General features: G+C 40.7%; 1 protein-coding gene across 1 annotated transcript in view; it reads right to left on the minus strand.

The window, feature by feature from the left end:
- Nucleotides 1-1,035: 1,035 nt before the first annotated feature.
- Nucleotides 1,036-18,775, minus strand: part of LOC145403563 (uncharacterized) — a 33,200-nt gene continuing 15,460 nt past the window's right edge. Inside the window, exons 2-7 of the mRNA XM_080275241.1 lie at nucleotides 15,557-15,765; nucleotides 14,803-14,938; nucleotides 11,999-12,132; nucleotides 10,312-10,549; nucleotides 6,988-7,202; nucleotides 1,036-1,179 (exon numbers count right to left, since the gene is read on the minus strand). Coding sequence (XP_080131367.1) covers nucleotides 1,036-1,179; nucleotides 6,988-7,202; nucleotides 10,312-10,549; nucleotides 11,999-12,132; nucleotides 14,803-14,938; nucleotides 15,557-15,765 — 1,076 coding nt within the window. The remainder of the gene's footprint in view (nucleotides 1,180-6,987; nucleotides 7,203-10,311; nucleotides 10,550-11,998; nucleotides 12,133-14,802; nucleotides 14,939-15,556; nucleotides 15,766-18,775) is intronic.

The raw sequence follows: 18,775 nt of genomic DNA on the forward strand, positions 1-18,775 counted from the left end.
TAAATTAAGTCAGGTGAGGTTGTAAATGAAGTCAGATGAGGCTGTAAATGAAGTCAGATGAGGTTGTAAATGAAGTGAGATGAGGCTGTAAATGAAGTCAGATGAGGCTGTAAATGAAGTCAGATGAGGCTGTAAATGAAGTCAGATGAGGCTGTAAATGAAGTCAGGTGAGGTTGTAAATGAAGTCAGACGAGGACGTAAATGAAGTCAGATGAAGATGTAAATGAAGTCAGACAAGGCTGTAAATGAAGTCAGGTGAGGTTGTAAATGAAGTCAGACGAGGACGTAAATGAAGTCAGATGAGGATGTAAATGAAGTCAGACGAGGCTGTAAATGAAGTCAGACTGGATTGTAAGTGAAGTCAGATGAGGCTGTACAGTAAATGAAGTCAAAGAAGACTGTAAATGAAGTCAGATGAGGTTGTAAATGAAGTAAGACGAAGTTGCAAATGAAGTCAGGTAGTGTCATTTGTACCTTCAGCTCGAGAAAATCATTTATAATCTTCCTATATACAGATGATTTTAGTCATTTAAAAGATACTGCGTGAAACGGAGGGATTAAATTTACAGTCAGTTAACCCCTTCAACATCACACGTCTCCCGTAAGCTGAATGAAAATATCTGAAGTTAGCAAAATGTATTAAAATTCAGCAACATCGTAGTGAAAGGGCTCATTAGATCAAAGATATGGTTAGAAGTGGCAGGTAGAGCTAGGTGAGGTCATACAGTGAGGCAAAAGCTGACAGGTGAAGTGAGAGATGACAGATGAGGTGACAAATGAAGTGGCAGGTGACAGGTGAGGTGGCTGGCGAAGTGACATGTGAGGAGGTGGGATGAAGTGGGGTTAGATAAGAGGTGACAAGTGAAATATGGTGAAAGGCAATAAGGTGAGATGAGAGGTTAGATAAGACGTGACAGGTGAGAGATGACAAACTACGTGAGCTGTGAGGTGAGAGATAATACGTGAGGCGACAGATGAGATGATAGATGAGGTGACAGGTGAGGTGAGGTGTGAGCCGTAATGACAGGTGTGGTATCAGGTGATGGGGAAGACCTGTGGTAGGAGCGCTCCAGTATCCATGGCAACGGGAGAAGATGAGGGAATCTTGAATCTCACAGAGTCGTGTTTTCGTTGGCGGGAGTAGGTGGTGTACAGAACAAGACATCCGCCTCGCATCGACTATTCAGAAGAGATAATATGATATAAAGGCACACATACAAAAGATAAACCAGATGAAGGAGAGTAATAATCTGTACCAGTCTCGTCCAAAGACCATATATGCTTTGCCTCAAAAAATAAATTCACTCGTCACAAAAGCAGGATGACCAGGATTTAAAATTAAGATAATTACTAAACAACGCTTGAAAAAACTCAGTAGATTATCAGAGGCATTATGAAATTAAAGACTGTCTACAGGCTTCACGTTTGCGGTTGATTCTGGAAAACCATTAGATCTAAGTTATTGAAAGATAGTTGATAGTTTGAAAGGAGTGACGATTCATAAGACTAGACTAAGGGAAAGAGGTCTATTAAAAGAGTAAAAGCGAATATTTAAAATCATACGAAAACTTTTGGCCAGGCAGTGTGTTACGACAGATGCACACTGGTAACAGATACTTATCAAGACTATGCAAATTGGAATTAAGTCCAAAGAGGTCAAAACCAGTTCTTTACTATTTTTTTAATAACATGGATGAACACGTTAGATGGAGAGAAAATGTAGGATGTGCACTGAAGGCCTCCAAACCTTACAGAGAGGATGAAGCGAAGGAGGAGCCTCTAACTTCACTCTGCTTAAAAGACATGAAGATATTGTGGAAAAGGTCCCCTCCTCAGCACACACACACACACACACACACACACACACACACACACACACACACACACACACACACACACACACACACACACACGAGAACTTTCTTCCATTCAGGAGCAGATGAGGCTCCTCCTCCTCAAAGTTAGAGACTAATGTATGCATCTGTCTTTAATCTTCCCATTTTTATTATCTTCCTCATATATTTCTAAATTAACCCCTTCAGCAAAAACACCCATATATATTTTCATCCACGAAGTTGTACATCTGTACTTCAACAACCCTATCCTTCTGTAATCATCTTATGTCCCAGTTCATTTCAAATTTCTGCCATTGCTTCCTCTTGTTCTATTGTTTTCACATTCTTCTCTTTCTATCATTAGTCCTTTCACGGTCGGAACAGCTCTAGCATTCTTATCAAAATTATTTCAAACTATACTCTTTAGCTGAGAGTAAGCTCGGGAGCCGGAGAGTTTTTATATTGGTACCATTACCCCTTTATGATCGAGACAGCTCTGGTTATATTCCAGCTAACGCCCGACTATTTTACTCAGCTGAAAGTGAGCATAGGAATCTGAGAGTAATATTTCACACTGCAATCTTATCCAGTGACGCCATTCCTTATCTTTTTATATTCATCCTCTTCCTCTCCTTCGCGAGACTCCACACTTCCTCTCTCTCTCCCTAACTCTTCTTTTTTTTATTATTCTTTTCTTTTTTCTCTCTCCAGTCCCCACACCCCTCTAACTCCTATTCAGCTCAAGTTCACGGCTGTAAATGCACTTGCCAAAATTTTATTCATATATATATTCGACGCCAATTCCGGCTTTTGCTACCACTTGAGTCGGGGTAATTGGACGTGAAGACCTTAAATGGAGGTGGCGGTCCGGTCTTACCACCACGATATTCACTTTCACTCACCATGCTTGCTCCATTCACTGACTTTTCTCCTAATACTTTCTAAACCAATTCGCACGTAGGCAGGTTATGTGGGCTCAGATCGGGGGATTACATGTTTGAGAGGCCATGGATAAAATAACCAAACTACATGTATATATAATCATGTATATATGTATGTATTGCAAGCCAAATGATTTCTTGTAGACCAGGAAACCATGTACTACGATGTGAGGTAACTCGATAGCCAAATGGATGCCTGGTGCTCTAGTGGGTTAAGGCGTTTCACCCCGATGTAAACAAAAGGAGTTTACATAAATCCGAGGGCTGGCTGGGGTTTAATTCTCACATTATGCTATTCACGCCTTGTAAATGGTTATTCTCTCCTTAAATATCTATAAGCAGTTGCCTAGCGGAGCCCCTTGTCCTGGTGATATGTAAAAAAAAATTTATCTGTATGTCTATCTATCTAGCTATATATATATATATATATATATATATATATATATATATATATATATATATATATATATATATATATATATATATATGGTGGGGGGGTGCGTGTGCGTTTGAAGTAGGTAGGTGAATCAGGAAGTAATTCACTTTCAGTCTCTGTAAAACCAAGCATAATTAGCAAATTATCTCATTAACTCAACAAGAATCCAGCATCCAACAGTTCTGTCCAGGGAAATATCAATACAACATTCATCATCATCATCATCATCATCATCAACAACAACAACAACTTTATTTTCATTATCATCATTGTCATCATCACCACTGTGAATACCACCACCACTGCTATCATCATCATCGTCGTCCCCTATATCTCCATATTCATGTCCATCATTATCATCATCATCATCATCATCTTCGTATTATTTTCCAAGCAGTATAAATTACCTAGATACATAACATACCATAATCCTCTCGCTTCAATGGACGCTTTCAAGTGTTTAATTTAGGCTAATGGTGGACGAATTGACAGCCCAGAAAAAAAAACTAAATCCAGAAATCAGAGGGTTAATTTCTTCATATTTTCTGCTTGTATGATATCCACAAACACTGAATCAATAAGACACGAAATTATTTCTACGCGACATGTAAAAATATACCGGTGGGAACGAGAGAGCCTCCAACGTCTCTCTCTCTCTCTCTCTCTCTCTCTCTCTCTCTCTCTCTCTCTCTCTCAAATACACACAGTTTCCCCCTTCCTCCCCTAACCTTGTCCTGCTCCTGGTGACGTGTGACTTTCATTAAGCCTCCGGATACGATAAACTAATTTGCATAAGCCAGCCCCCCAACTCCCGCGTGACGAGAGGAGGCGGGCAAACAGTCACTCGCATTGGGTACAGCTCCACTTCATGACACACACACACGCCACAATTACCACAAGCAATATTATACAACACGCAATATTAAACTCTGCCCTCCTAATACACGGGTGGATCCGGGAATACTTCTGAGGTGTTGCCCTACAAATGAACGAAAATCTAGGCCAAGTTAGTGCACAAAGGGTATAGGTTTTGGGATGGAAGGGATTGCAGTGCATGGGAGGGAGTCAAAATCCTGGTCGTCCCTTGGCAGAGATTCGTTTTGTGGCTGGGTGCATGACACGACATTTGACGGCCATAGTACGGTACAACACAATATTGACATGCTGTTAATATTTTCCTTATTTTGTATAGTCAAAGAAACATCTACTTTCCTAGTTCCACCTTTAAAAAATATACAACTGGTGAAATACAGTGAGAAGCCCTATCTCTTCTAGTATGTGCTTCAGATGGTTCGATATTTCCTCTATGTAATCGTCAACTTTGGGCAAATACTTGTGTCTATGTCTGTACCTTTTCATATATCCTTGTTTCTGGATTCTATCTCACCCCATCTTTAGGAGGAAAAGAGGGTGATTTAATTATGGTTTTTCCTGCATCCTCCAGACGATCTTCCTCATCTTCCTTACAAGGGGACTCCTCTATAGGAAAATACACTCCTCTGACACTAGAAGAAAAAAAAAAAAGGGAGTCATCTCAGTGAAGAGTTTAAGATGAAAGATGATATGGATAAAATGAAGCGTCTGGTGCTGGGAATGAGAGGGACTAAAATGAGCATAAATAAAACCATTAGCAACAGTCAAAATAGTTTATTAAGCTTTACTTTGGATATCTCGTCACAGTGGCATCCAGTATAGTTACAATGATGTAAAGAAGCATGTAAGAATCAATTATATCTACTGAAATAAAGACAAGACAGTGAAATGAACAGTAATTTTATCGGTGAGTAAATAATATGTAAATGGAATGGATCTGGCGAAATACTCGATAAGAAAAAAAAAAAAATAAAGAACCCATATCTAGACTCTCGATTTCATATAATGGATGCATGAGAAACGATCAACAAAATATACATAGCCTAACAGTCCTACAAATATTTCATGCACTCCAAGATTTGTTTTACAGCAGCTGCTATAACTAGGCTGTGAAAAAAAAAAAATAACCAGCTGCGTAACATCCCTACAAAATAATATAAAATTTGATCAAAATACCCCGGCTTACAGCTTTACACACCATACATTACTTCTGACATAAATCTGAGAAAAACGAAAGCATAACATCGGCAAAGCAACCTTGGAAAGATAAGTGCCCACATTCTCGTCGGCTTTTAAGGCTTGCTAGCACCTCCTTCTTTGCGATGTATTTGACATATTACAGGAAAGCCTCTTATGCTGTTTATCTATTTTTATTACTGCCTGTATGAATGGTGCAGATACTCACTTCCTTAACCCCCTTCAGTCCTATGGCGTATTTTGTATTTTGTTTTTTGGTAAGTAATGGCGATTCTTTTTTTTTTTTTTTTTTTTGGGGGGGATAAGTTTAAAGGAGTTAAGGAGTTGCAGAGGCCTATAGGTAACTCCTCCAATTCAGATATATCTTAAGATCATTCATATCTGTTGATAGCCAAAAATATAATGATAAGTACAATATTACACTGAGAGGGCTAACCGACGATTGCACAGGCACTGATGTAACTCTTATGGGCATTTGAGTGAGCATGAGTGTACACAAGAATCAGTGCAAGACACGTACTGTACATCACTGTGCAGAAACACGGACACGACGAGAAGATTTGTGCTAATAGAAATTAATAACTGTTTGTGGTACTTTGTATAGGCTTGTCCTAATACAAGGTGGTCTGAATATTGTGCCCTCTCACCTGACATGTTTTGAAAGAATAGACCAAAGCCTGGTACTCCACTTTTCATTTTCTTTGTGAGATATACGTCATATATATTAGTATATATACATACATACACGTACGTACTTGTAAATACATACATATAATATAACCTTCCACATCATAGCAACCAAGGTTTCCAATAAATCAACACGGAATATAACAAGTCATGCACTGGATGTCTCAATACAGCATTTATATTTTAGTTCAGTTTATTATCGCTCGCCTTTAGCAAGGCGAGGCGATAGTTTTATCGATGCATGTCTGCATGTTTGTATGTATATGTTGCCATAATATCTCGAAAAGTTGAGGACGAATTTTCACCAAGCTCTCAGGAAATAGCTACCGTGTGGATGTGCAGAAGTTTATTACTTTTGGTAAGGATTTGATCAAAGACGTCCAAATGCCAGCCGCCATATATTTTTGGTATGGATTGGCTTTGTGAAACGCACTGACTGAATAAAGTTTTGTGAATGTTTTAATACCATACGCGGTACGGTGTGGAATGGCTTTTAGTGAAACGCGGTGATTGAATTCCGTAGAGTTTTGTGAATATTTTAATACGGTACCGGTACTCTATGGCAGAGGTTCCCAAATGTTATCATACCAAGGACCCCAGACACGTTGAGCCCCAGCCGAGGACCCTCAACCAAACAAAAGTTATGATTACCGTACCCTACAGTGTACATGTAATATTTACTTATTCTTACATGAAGTAAGTATTAATAAATAAACCAATTTTTCACATCAATATTATTTCATTGTTTTAAATTCAAACCAATATAAATTTTGTACGAACACTACCACAGTAGACGTACAATATTGTGTCACCGCCAGAAACCAAATAAACATATTTACCTTCATATAAAAAAGTGCCTAACTAAACATAAATCAGCCTATCGGACATATCCTGTCTAGTGGGATGGATGGGTTTGGTGGCTCTTGCACAATTTATCATTACGGGTTTTTATATTAGTGAGTGCCAGACGCATGTCGTTGTCTACTTGCACGCGTGCTCTGTGCTTAATTTTCAGTACTTTGAGTGTAGAAAATCCTGTCTCACGCAAGTAGTTTGTGGCAAACGGCATAAGGCATTTCTGAGCCTTCTCAGCCAGGGCAGGATATTCAGTTCTTGAGTAGATCCAGAACTCTGACAATGGAAGGGCAGAGGACTTTATTTTCATACTCCCATCATTTGACATTTCAATGAGTTCCTCTTGCAACTTCAGATCAAGATGTACACCTACCCCGGCTGCAAAAGTCTCTAATCCAAATCAAGTGGGAATTTTCAAGCTCAGGGAAATAGTCCCTGAAGTAGCCTCGCAGATGCGCTAGCGGGAAATAATAAGGGGCGTGATGATGTCTGCACTGGACGTCATACATTCATGGTGATAAAGTGGGAACATTTCAGTGACTCCTTCCTGGCATTTGCTTTCCCACAAGGAAACCTTTTGCGTGAATGCAAATACTTTGTCCTGCACATTCAAAATCCAGAATTCAAGGCCTTGCATGCTCTTGTTTGGTACATTTAGATGTTGGAATAAATCTGGAATATTTGCTTTTTTTTTTCTTTTTTTCTTTTAGGAGCTAAAAAAAATATTTTCTTTCATCGTGTCACGGACCCCCTAGGGTCCTCAAAAGAACCCCCAGGGGTCCGCTGACTCCGGTTAGGGAACCTCTGCCGTATGGAATGGCTGTTAGTGAAACGCGGTGACTGAATTCCGTAGAGTTTTGTGTCTGTTTTAATATGGAATGCTGCTTTTTTTTTTTTTTTTTTTTTTTTTTTTTAACGCGGTGTCTGAATTCTGTAGAGTTTTGTTGTCTTCAAAATTGGTTTGTGGATAGCCTGTACCTTAGCCAACAACATATTTTGGTGGGAGATAAGCATTCTGCCCCCGAATCCTGTTCTTTCATTAACTTCGATGTTTTTTCCTCATTTTGTCTCTGTAACATACGGTGATTACGAAGATCAACTTCGAGTCGAAAAATGATTTTATGTCAATCACCAATCAACAGTTTCATGCAGTTGAGCAAAGATTTAATGTATTCAAGCAGATGAGCAAAGATTTAATGTGGATTACCATTATTGTTATCATCACCCCAGTCATGTTTTCCAGGCGCACATGTAACGTTGAAATAATTATGCAGCTTGAGAGTGGTGTGAGTTGGGTGACTGTCTCGTGTTCATACTCTTGGGATTAAAATATCTGGCGAAGGAGAAAGAGATAGATTCTTCATATCCGTTCATATATGAACTAAATGATAAAGTTATAGGTATAATCTGTTTCCTTTTCTTGTGAGGGTGCTTACAAACTAGGTGCTGGGCAGGAGGACACGCCACATACTTGTGCCAGTACAAGGAGGATGAGGGTAAGAGTTTCCAGTCTTCGTTCCCTTCCATTTTACTCACACTCCCTGGTAGTAAGTAAAACACAGCTATGTTTAGGCCAGCGGTACGTTCCGATAACTCCTGAGATAGAGATATTACTGAAAAATGGAAATACGAGAACAATACAGTCTGCAAGGAATGTCCACCTTCTGAGGTCTGACCTTGTAGGAGGCTCAGGTCGGCATATTCTTCACAGCATCTCCCCTCGCTAGTGGCAGTGTGGCGGAGTGAGGTAAGGTGGGGGAGTGAGGGAGAGGGGAAGGCTACCTGAGGAGGGCCAACACCACCCCAACAACCAAACCAAAAACCCAGCCCGCCAGTCCCGCTTCACCTGCACCAAAGAGGAAATATCACGTTAATTACAATGTGAGAGGTACACTTGCCTCACAGTACGTAGTTTAAAAGAAGATATAGATTCTGTTATTTGGTGAAAACTGTCCATTATTGTATTTCACTAAAGAAGGCATTACCTCGTCATAAACATAGAAAAGCTTTAATTGCCCACTTAAATGACGAGGTTAAGGTATGCTCAGGAAAAAAAAGAGAACACAGAACTCTTAGAAAGTGCTAAGTGAAATGGGTCACACAGATTTTTTACCTATCATTCAAACATTCGCAATCCTCCGTCAGCCTCATAGGCAGTAAGTAGTATTCTACTGTAAGTGTACTAAACATCTGCATACAATCAGTTTCGTAGAAGTAATCTAGGATGATTATACCAAGAGTATTTCTGGTGTAAGTGTGGCACTTCATTATTGTCCATACCCGTTTTTTCATATATGTTATGCTTCGCTCATTATTCCAAAATATAAATCACCAGTACCATAAAAACCCAGTACATCATTTGTTCCTCAGTTAAGGTATCCATTTCCGCAGACTCCCATCTTCAACAATCGTACAACTCCACACATACGGCTGACTGAATATTGTCACCACATTTTTTTTCTGCATACACTCCGTCAGTACATGCTACCCACTCAATCCTCATCCATGTCACAGTTCTGACAGAAAGGGAGATGTTCAATAGAGAAATTCCTTAGCTGCTCTTCAGCCTTGCCACCAAATTTAAATCGAGTCAAAACTCTTTTATTTAGTCTATCTACATACTAATAGGCAAGCAGACACAAACGCACCCCGAGCGACACAATACACTCCGTGTATTGCCACACATGCGGGCATAATTTATTATCTGTTTAATAATGAATGTATTTACTTGCACTACATTTCAACCTGTCGACTGAACAAGAGTAATTATTTCAGATAACAAATATAGCTTTAAGATATGTGGATTGGTGGTTTGTTACTCTCTCCTTTCCTTCTTATGAGTCAGGTTTTCGTTTCTGACATGTTTTAGGTTCACTATTGCAGGACAACAAACGTAATGGTAGAGTTCAAATCGAGCACTGGTGGTTAAAAAAATGTTAGAAGTTTCAGCTTTAAATTTTGCTCCAAAACGCCATTATCAGCAATACTATATGCCACAAAACCTGCACGTTCATTGCCAACACATCAGTGGATGCCAACACACTCTGGCGCAGAGCTGAGTCTATGTACGCCCATCAACTTGCACAACATCTGACATGCTACAGTGTAGATAATGGTTAGCTGAAAATCGACTCCTGCATTTGACATTCGTTGCTACATAGAACATTTGGAGTTAAAACGCTAAAACTGTTAACCTCTGTCCTGTTTGATGTAATTCTTTCTAGTAATTACTTCTTTGAAGTCTCACATATCCAACAACTCTACTCTCTTCAGTTCTAAGGCCCTTCTTCACTCTGGGGCATTTAATCCCCCCAAACATACGATTCGCATACATCCATGTACTGAAAGCGTGATGCCATGTTAGGTTTCCCCATATAAATTGTTTTTGTTACCTGCTACTTACCAAGATTCCTTACACCGACGTAAATCCCTCAAGTCTACTCTCAGTGTCTGCTTTTCAAACCCATCTATCGCACGTCAGACTCACCTGCAACGATGCTGTGACTCTCTGGCCTCTGGCTGTGTAGCGGTCCTGTGAGTCTTGCCTGAGTAAAAATGGTTTTCTCGCGGTAGTAAACGGAGGCGATGGTGGCGGTGCATCGCAGTTTGAGGTGGCCGCTCTGCAGGTGAGTCATGTCGGCGCGGAAGTGGAGACCCAAGATAGAAGTCTCGAGCCCGTCAGGTGTGGGCACGGGGGCGTAGTCGATCAGAGAGGTGCTGTCCGCCTGAGGGTGGAAGGGTGGAACAAGGTAACAGCGCGTACGCACGCACGCACACACACACACACACACACACACACACACACACACACACACACACACACACACACACACACACGCACGCGCACGCACGCACGCACACACGCACGCACGCTGGCACGCACGCACGCACGCACGCTGGCACGCACGCACACACATACACACAAACACACACACACACACACACACACACACACACACACACACACACACACACACACACACACAGGGAAACACGCACGAACGCGCTCGCACACGGAAAAAGTTACTGGTAAACAAATGACAAAACTTTGGTAGATTTAGCTGTTTATTCTGCTTAAGCCTCTTGATTTATGTGTGTGTGTGTGTGTGTGTGTGTGTGTGTGTGTGTGTGTGTGTTTTATAGCTAACTGAATAGGAATATGCCGTGAAAATATTAACAGCTTATAGATGTCCTGAACATATGTTACTAGAAATTCCCTGAATTTTCCTCTGTCACCAAGTTATAATGCTCATAAAAGCTGCTGTAGTCAACAATTTAGTGGTCTTAACCTAATCTCGGCTAGTGACATATGTACACCATCAGATAACCTACCACTGCACCACACCGTCATACATCGTGCCACAGCACTGCACCATCATGTACTCTACCACAGTACATGTACCACACCCTTATATAACCTACCACAACACCATATCACATAACCTACCAAAGCACCACCACAATACCACACCATCATACACCGTACTACAGCACTGTATCATCATGTACCCTACCACAGTGCCTCACCATCATATAACCTACCACAGCACCGCACCATTAAAATATACCTACCACTGCTCCACACCGTCATACACCGTACCACAGCACTACACCATCATGTACCCTACCACAGTACCACACCATCATATAACCTCCACAGCAGCATTTCATCATTATATATCCTGCCACTACACCACACCATCACACAACCATTCTCTGCATCATATTAATTTAGCTCGGAACCTAACATGTATTACATCTTCCCAATGTATCAAACCATCCCTTAACTTTCCACTAAGCATCACCACCTCACCACTTCATCATGCACCCCACCGCAAAAGAGTGTTTTGCATAACCTGACGAGCTCCAACCCCGTTCGTTTCAGTTGATGATCAGTTGTGGTCAGATTGGAGGGCCGATTTGACTAGTAACCAAGGAGACACTTTCGTATCTCATAATTATGGTTCACTGAAAATCACGCAACTACAACTTAATATTTAAGTTGTGGGTGTGATCTATTTCCATCAGATTAAAACAAACAGACTATTCCAAAAGAGACTCATCCCTACCTCGCAGCAAAGGAGCATCGAATTTCCTGCATTTAAGACTTAATGAGAATAGTGACTCAGTTCCGTCAGGTAAACACAAGCCGACTTCACCCGAGCACAGCGTACCTGGTTGTTGTTGACGTACCACATGAGGGCGGCTGCGGGCTTGGAGGGGGACGAGGTACAGTTGACTTGCACCGGGTCACCTACGTGGTACCTGGGCCTGGCACCGCTGATGTGGGGGTCACTCTCAGGGGTGTCTGGGGAGAGAATTTTAGATATGTAGCAGTTGCAGCATTTTTTCTTTTTCCGGGAATTAGTTGGTTAGGTTAGGTTAGCTTACTCTGCTATGGTTGTGCTAATTTACCAACTGATACAAATAAGTGCAGATACATATATAACTCACAAAGCAGTAAACACACACACACACACACACACACACACACACACACACACACACACACACACACACACACACAAATATTGCCCAAAATATGAATTCACAGCTCCAAAACAGTGCCGCTAGAATTCTGGACATAGTGGCATCTGGTATATTGCATTTTTTTGAGAGATTCTTGGTGTAGTTTGGTATAATATTCGAAAGAAGTATTTTGATTAATTTGTAGTGTATACCTTTTACCTAGAAAACTTATGTGAATATTTAAAGTTAATTATTACCTCTCTGAATATAATCTTCGGCATTATAACAATTTTTAGTCAGACATGACAGTGATGCAGTCTTATAGCACAAATATTAGAGAACTAATTTATTATCAGACACGTGAGTCTGCTTGTGTAAGAAGCTCAGACATTTTAATTGCTTTATGAAATTACTAATCACATAAGCAATTAATGGACACACACACAAAAAAAATGCCGTAAAGTATGAAAGGCTTATGAGAAGTTGAAAATGAAACCCGGCAAATACTGAATGCCGTAAGTGATTCGTCCCCAAAACACATGAGGAGTGGGATGAGAAAAGAATGGACAACTCTGGATTTGAAAGAACATCTCCGTCCCCTCTCGCTGTACCTTATATAATGTGAGAAAATATATGGCACGGTCATAAATATTAGTCTCACTGGGGTTATAGGACTGTTATATCACTTCGCGGCTGAGATCAGGTCGCATAGGTTCAATGTGCATGACTATTCTCTATGGGTGTTGGTGATCCACGGAGTCAATGCCCTAGGTAGGTATCTCCAGAACAAAACTGTATATGCTACTCACTCCTGACCTAACTGACTTAACTTGAAATAATGCAACTCACCTCAATCTCCTAAAACCCATACTTAGCAAGATGTCGTCTATTTCTTCACGATATTAAACATCCTTGGATCACCGTATAATCTCCCGAAAGGTTGCCGAGTTATGTCTCCACTGATGCATCCCATTGTGATATTAGGATAACAGTTTATAGCGTAATGTTCAATAGATAATTACCAGTTTTTTTTATTGTATTAACAAGGATGTGATATTAAAAGAGACAAATTTTACTGAGAAACATTATACTTAATGAAGTCCAAGAATTTTAATGTATTGTTAGGCTCAATATGGCAGAAAATATACAGGCTGAATTAGATGATTTGGAGTATTGTTGGATATATAGATTAAAAGAAATGGTGTTTTAATACTTGATATAAGGCTTAATTAACCAGCTGGCTGTGGTTTAGTCTATGATACTGTACTGTATAATGAAAGAAACTGAAATGAATGCTGCCACAACAACTAGGTCATATAGAGCCAAAAAAATAAAAATAAATAAAACCTTCATATGAGAACAAAATCAATACCGTTTTCAAAAATAACTGGCATACATTATACAGAGAGACATTATAGTTAAGGAGCAATTGACAGCGTTGCTTTTTTAAATACTAGTATGGAAGTGGTTGCAATCTCTCTCTCTCTCTCTCTCTCTCTCTCTCTCTCTCTCTCTCTCTCTCTCTCTCTCTCTCTCTCTCTCTCTCTCTCATCTTTACACCCACTTGCATTCATCTCGATACCAACTATGTGAAAACAAGACGAAAGAAAAAAAAACTATATGTACAAGAGACAAGTGTACCTGAAGTTTGGAAGCCGAAATACAGAGTGGAACAAGAGTAAGAATAGTGATGTTTAGGTGCGGTATCAAGAGGTGGTTTGTCTTTGTGGAAATTGTGGTCTGTATCCATAAACATTATTACACACACACACACACACACACACACACACACACACACACACTTATCTATGTCAAATCCACCTACCTATATCTATCTACCTTTCTCTATCTATCTTTCTATCTATTAATCTGAGAATATTTGAAAACAGCATAATACCACAGCACTATTAATCATTGTAATAAAAAAAAAAAAACGGGAGGGGGAAGGGGTATAACTAGTTCAGGGGAAAATTAATGGGGCGGAGCAGAGTATTTCAACTTGTATACGACTTACAATGGAACCCAATACAAAAGAGAGATAGAAGAGGAACAGACCTATTAACCCTGGCGAGATTGTCGTAAAAAATACTACCGGTAGTTCACCCAGCCGACATCGACATGAAAAGCAACAGGACTGCCTTGAAGCGCAGAAAAACTGGCAGATGCGGACGTATCAAGTCACTGAACAAGATGTGGATAATATATTTTTTTATTTGAAGTCAAATCTTTTTACACGAGACTCCATGTAAGCTGTGGATTTTTTTGGCTGCCTGGCAGTCAAAAGTTTTTTTCATTACTACTCATTGTTGCTCTTTGTGGGATTTTAATGGAACTGTATTTAACATACCGCCGTCTGTTTACCAGCTCATAGTAACGAAGTTCAAATATCCAAACTACGGGGTCTGCCACTTCATTGATTACTTTTGAAGATTCTCACATCCATGATTTTTGTAAAATAATAGGTTCTAATAGGTTAAGGATCACAGACGCTTGTGCTGCATTGACTCACGGACGACAAGGAGCTGTCCTGTGCCGGAGTCGGTGTGGAAGGACGGGGCCTCAGCGGACACCTCACATTTGTACTTCCCGGACGTCCGCAGACTCGCCCCTCTCAGCAGCACACGACGACTGTTGCTCTTGTCCACCTGCGCCACCACCCACACCACCACACCATCGCAAACCATCATGGCGGCAGGCACAGGGGAGCAGGGGTCAAGAGAATGGAAGACAGTGTTAACAGGTCTGGAGAATGAGTTCATGGGAAAATGACAGAACATACTTCTTGTCCACCTGCGCCATCACTCACACCCACACTACCACACGCACCATATCCCTAACTGCTGGCCAGTTGTAAAAATCATATTTTTTAAAATTCATTTCCATCAGTTTTGGGGTATTTGAGGCCGACCGAGGGAAGAAAACAAATTTTGATTTAGCGCTCCAGTGGAGTGGCCCCCTACCAATGGCAGGTTAAATCGAGCACCATTCATTAATTTTAACCCCCACTGAATCCAGGTATCTGACACATGTGCCCGCTACCTCTCTGGTCACGTTAAGGTTTTCAAAAGGTTTCCTCTGTTTCACTGATACGCAAAAACATTACATTAGCAGAAGCAATAAAAATTTGTAACTTTTCCAGGGACAGTATGTGCTTCTGACAAAAAACAAGTTATTTACATTACAAGAATCTCTAAACCACAAACGCCTACTGCCATGAATTAAATCCTCATGTAAATACAGCATACAGCGGCACTGTTACTCACATCGACGTTGACGCCGGACACGTTGAAGACCTGGATGGGCGGCGTGTCAGCGGGGACGTATCTGAAGAACTCCCTGATGCCTTTGTACCACTTGACAGAATACAGCTGTTCCGTCTGATCCAGCTCGTACAGGCACTGCAGCTCCACACCCGAACCCTTGATCTTGTGAGGGGGCACCACCACCTCCTTCACCCGTAGGCCATCACTGCCTGTCCAACACACGGAGGAGTAAGGGTTAGATTATATAGGGAACATCGAGAAACTAAGCTGAGAGAACCCCTTGATCCTTTGAGGGAGCACCACCACCTCCTTCACCCGTCGGCCGTCACTGCCTGCCCAACACACGGAGGAGTAAGGGTTAGATTATATAGAGGACATCGAGGAACTAAGCTGAGAGAACCCCTTGATCTTGTGAGGGTGCACCACCACCTTCCTCACCTGCAGACCACCACTGCCTTTGATGGGGAGCACGAGTTAATATCTTGTGAAAGAGCACACCAGCTCTCTCACCGTTGACATCACATCATATGATGGAGGAATAGCCTACGGGTTAGGTATAACAGCTGTGATTCCAACCCGCAGAGCATTCAAGGGTGCCGGTAACGGACGCCAAGAGAGGCAGGATATAAATAACAGCCTGTGAAGGGAACACCATCATTTTCCAACCCCCAGACCATCGGTGCTGTGACATAAGTGAGGCAACACAGGATAGGAATACAGTAAACCCTTTTCCCAACAGAGTGGGGGGAAATGGTATTCGGAAAGAACAGACAGTCCGTTAGTTCCGAGAGTAGCTGAAATAGCCTGAATATTAATGAATGAACACTATTATGCACATTGCGTCCACAATGTTTGTTATGGAATCATTTTATAAATCATCAGAAAACATTATAGTATGGTTTATATAACACATAGCACAGTCCTGACCCCTCCCTCCCTCCGTGTTTAGCAGTTGTTTGTTACAGGTATAAATAAGAAGGATAAATAACACTTTAACAGATCGTCATTTAACTGTCTTTCTTCTCTTCCTCTCTATCTACCTCACAATCTTCCTGCTCCTGTACCTTTCTCTTCCTCTCTGTTCTTTCCTCTTTAGCTGATAAACCATTCATAAACAAACTCATCTCCTTAGCTTGTGCCAAATTAGCTTTGTTCATTTAATACATGAGACAGGCGATCTTACAACAAAGTCATGAGGACATTTTTGCAGACACTTCTTCATTAACATCCATCCTCTTCTCAGTTTGATTTCCGCCTAAAGAGAAACTCGGTGTTCCTTTACTTTCCCCCTTCACTGCCTCTTGATCTAGTCGTTAGGTATGTGATTTACTTAACTGCAAGGATACTGACTTCTCTTGCTAATTCCACCTTAAATTGATTCAGTTAGAGCGACCTAAGACCTCTTTTGCCATTTTTTCCCCTCAAATAATAATGATCACCATCTACAATAAATTAAAGCAGCTACACACTGCAGGGTGAAACCTACTGAGATCGTCTACATCAGTTTCATCTGCGTGCAACTGTAATAAAGCAGTGACATACGTATACTATTATTAACTTCATTGCCCCAAGAGGTATTTAATGTTATTACCTCCTGACTGGAAACTTTTAGTTAATTGTAGTGCCTCCACTTCCAACTGTTCCTTTAGATAATGAAAACTTTTATTATTATCTATCTTGCACTGCGGATGGTAGAGCAACGTACAGTCCACAGTGACAACCTTTCAGTTCTTTTCTTTCACCACTAAAGGTGGGAAGTGTTAATTTTAGATAACCACGATTGACGGCATCGTACCTCTGAAAGTTTCTTCCCTTTTCGGTCACCATTTTCGGTACCTTTTACTCTGTGCAATAGGCGTAAACATCCCTTTCATAAGAGATGTCCCACAATTCTTTGTCCAAATTCCTCCCTGTCAAAAACTACCAATAATAATAACAAGTGGTTTTCAGGAACTTGTGAAAGTCTTGTATCTTTGGTATAGTTGTCATTGCTAGGAAATTATCCAAATCACCGGTTAGCTTTGTTATAGCGCTCTTATATACCCTCTGACTATTCGTAGATCTTCTCTCTTGTCAGTCAGTTGAGGAGACGGCAATATCTGAGAAATCCTCTAAAAAGACAAATGACCATGAGGTGCCGATATAGCAAGAAAGTAAGAATGACTTAGTCAGTAATAATACCAGTTTAAGTAATGCAACCAGAAGGGATATAATTAGGGAGAGAATTGCTTCCTAAAGACAGCTCAGAGCACTATTAAGATCTCTGTCTATTTGAACCTGGGATAGCACTAGTACATTCAATAGCTCAGGCACTGTTAGTTCAGCCACTGATCTGTGATGTTCGTAAAACGAAGCATCCCGAGGTCTGGGCACCATTCTGTAATTTTGACCATGTAGTTCAGATCTTAGTGAAAATAGGTCACAAAAATTAAGATATGGGAAAAGAACAAATCATCAAAATTATCACAAAATAAATTACGACAGTACATTATATCGTGAATATAAAGCTTCAGTTTGTTTAGCCACTTGCCCTTAATAATATTACTAAGACAAACATTGTGGTTATAATATATGTCTATCTAGCTGCCTATAACCAGACTCCTTCATCCCGTAAAGGGTGGCCAAAACCAATCCGCCTCCATATCGCCTTGGCCTCTACCGTTTGGCTGCCGTCCCTCCAATTCACACACACACCCTCAAATAGATCTCCACACCATCCCTTTATCTCAGTCTCGGTCTCCTCTCCCTCTCCCCCACCTCACATACGTTTTTCTAGTCAGTCTCTTACCCTCCATCCTTTCACATGGCCAAATGATCTCAGTTTCTCTTAATGCTTTCATTCACATGTACATCAACACCACCGCGCTCCTTTACTTCCTCATCTGTCACTCCATGTAATGATATAATTATGAAGGAATAAATATGTATGACAGGAGGGAAATTACGAAACATATGGTATCTTTTATGGTACTGAAAAAAAAAGAGTATGGCGTTTATTAATTACTGTTACTTTAGGGAGCAGCATTTTTATTCACGTATAATAATATATGGATAATGCAATAAAGTAATGTGGAATTATAAAACGAATTGAAACGCGAGTCAGCTAGTGATGATAGCTGGAAAGAGAGGGAGATGCTGATCGTGTGGCAGGTGGCTAGTGTCTGCCCTTCTCATCTCGTGTTTAGTTCATATCTCGGCTCTGGCTGCGAGAAACCAGTT

The sequence above is a fragment of the Coenobita brevimanus genome, chromosome 61, assembly GCF_032717465.1.
Source record: "Coenobita brevimanus isolate Jiangsu-jjx chromosome 61, ASM3271746v2, whole genome shotgun sequence".
Lineage (NCBI taxonomy): Eukaryota > Metazoa > Arthropoda > Malacostraca > Decapoda > Coenobitidae > Coenobita > Coenobita brevimanus.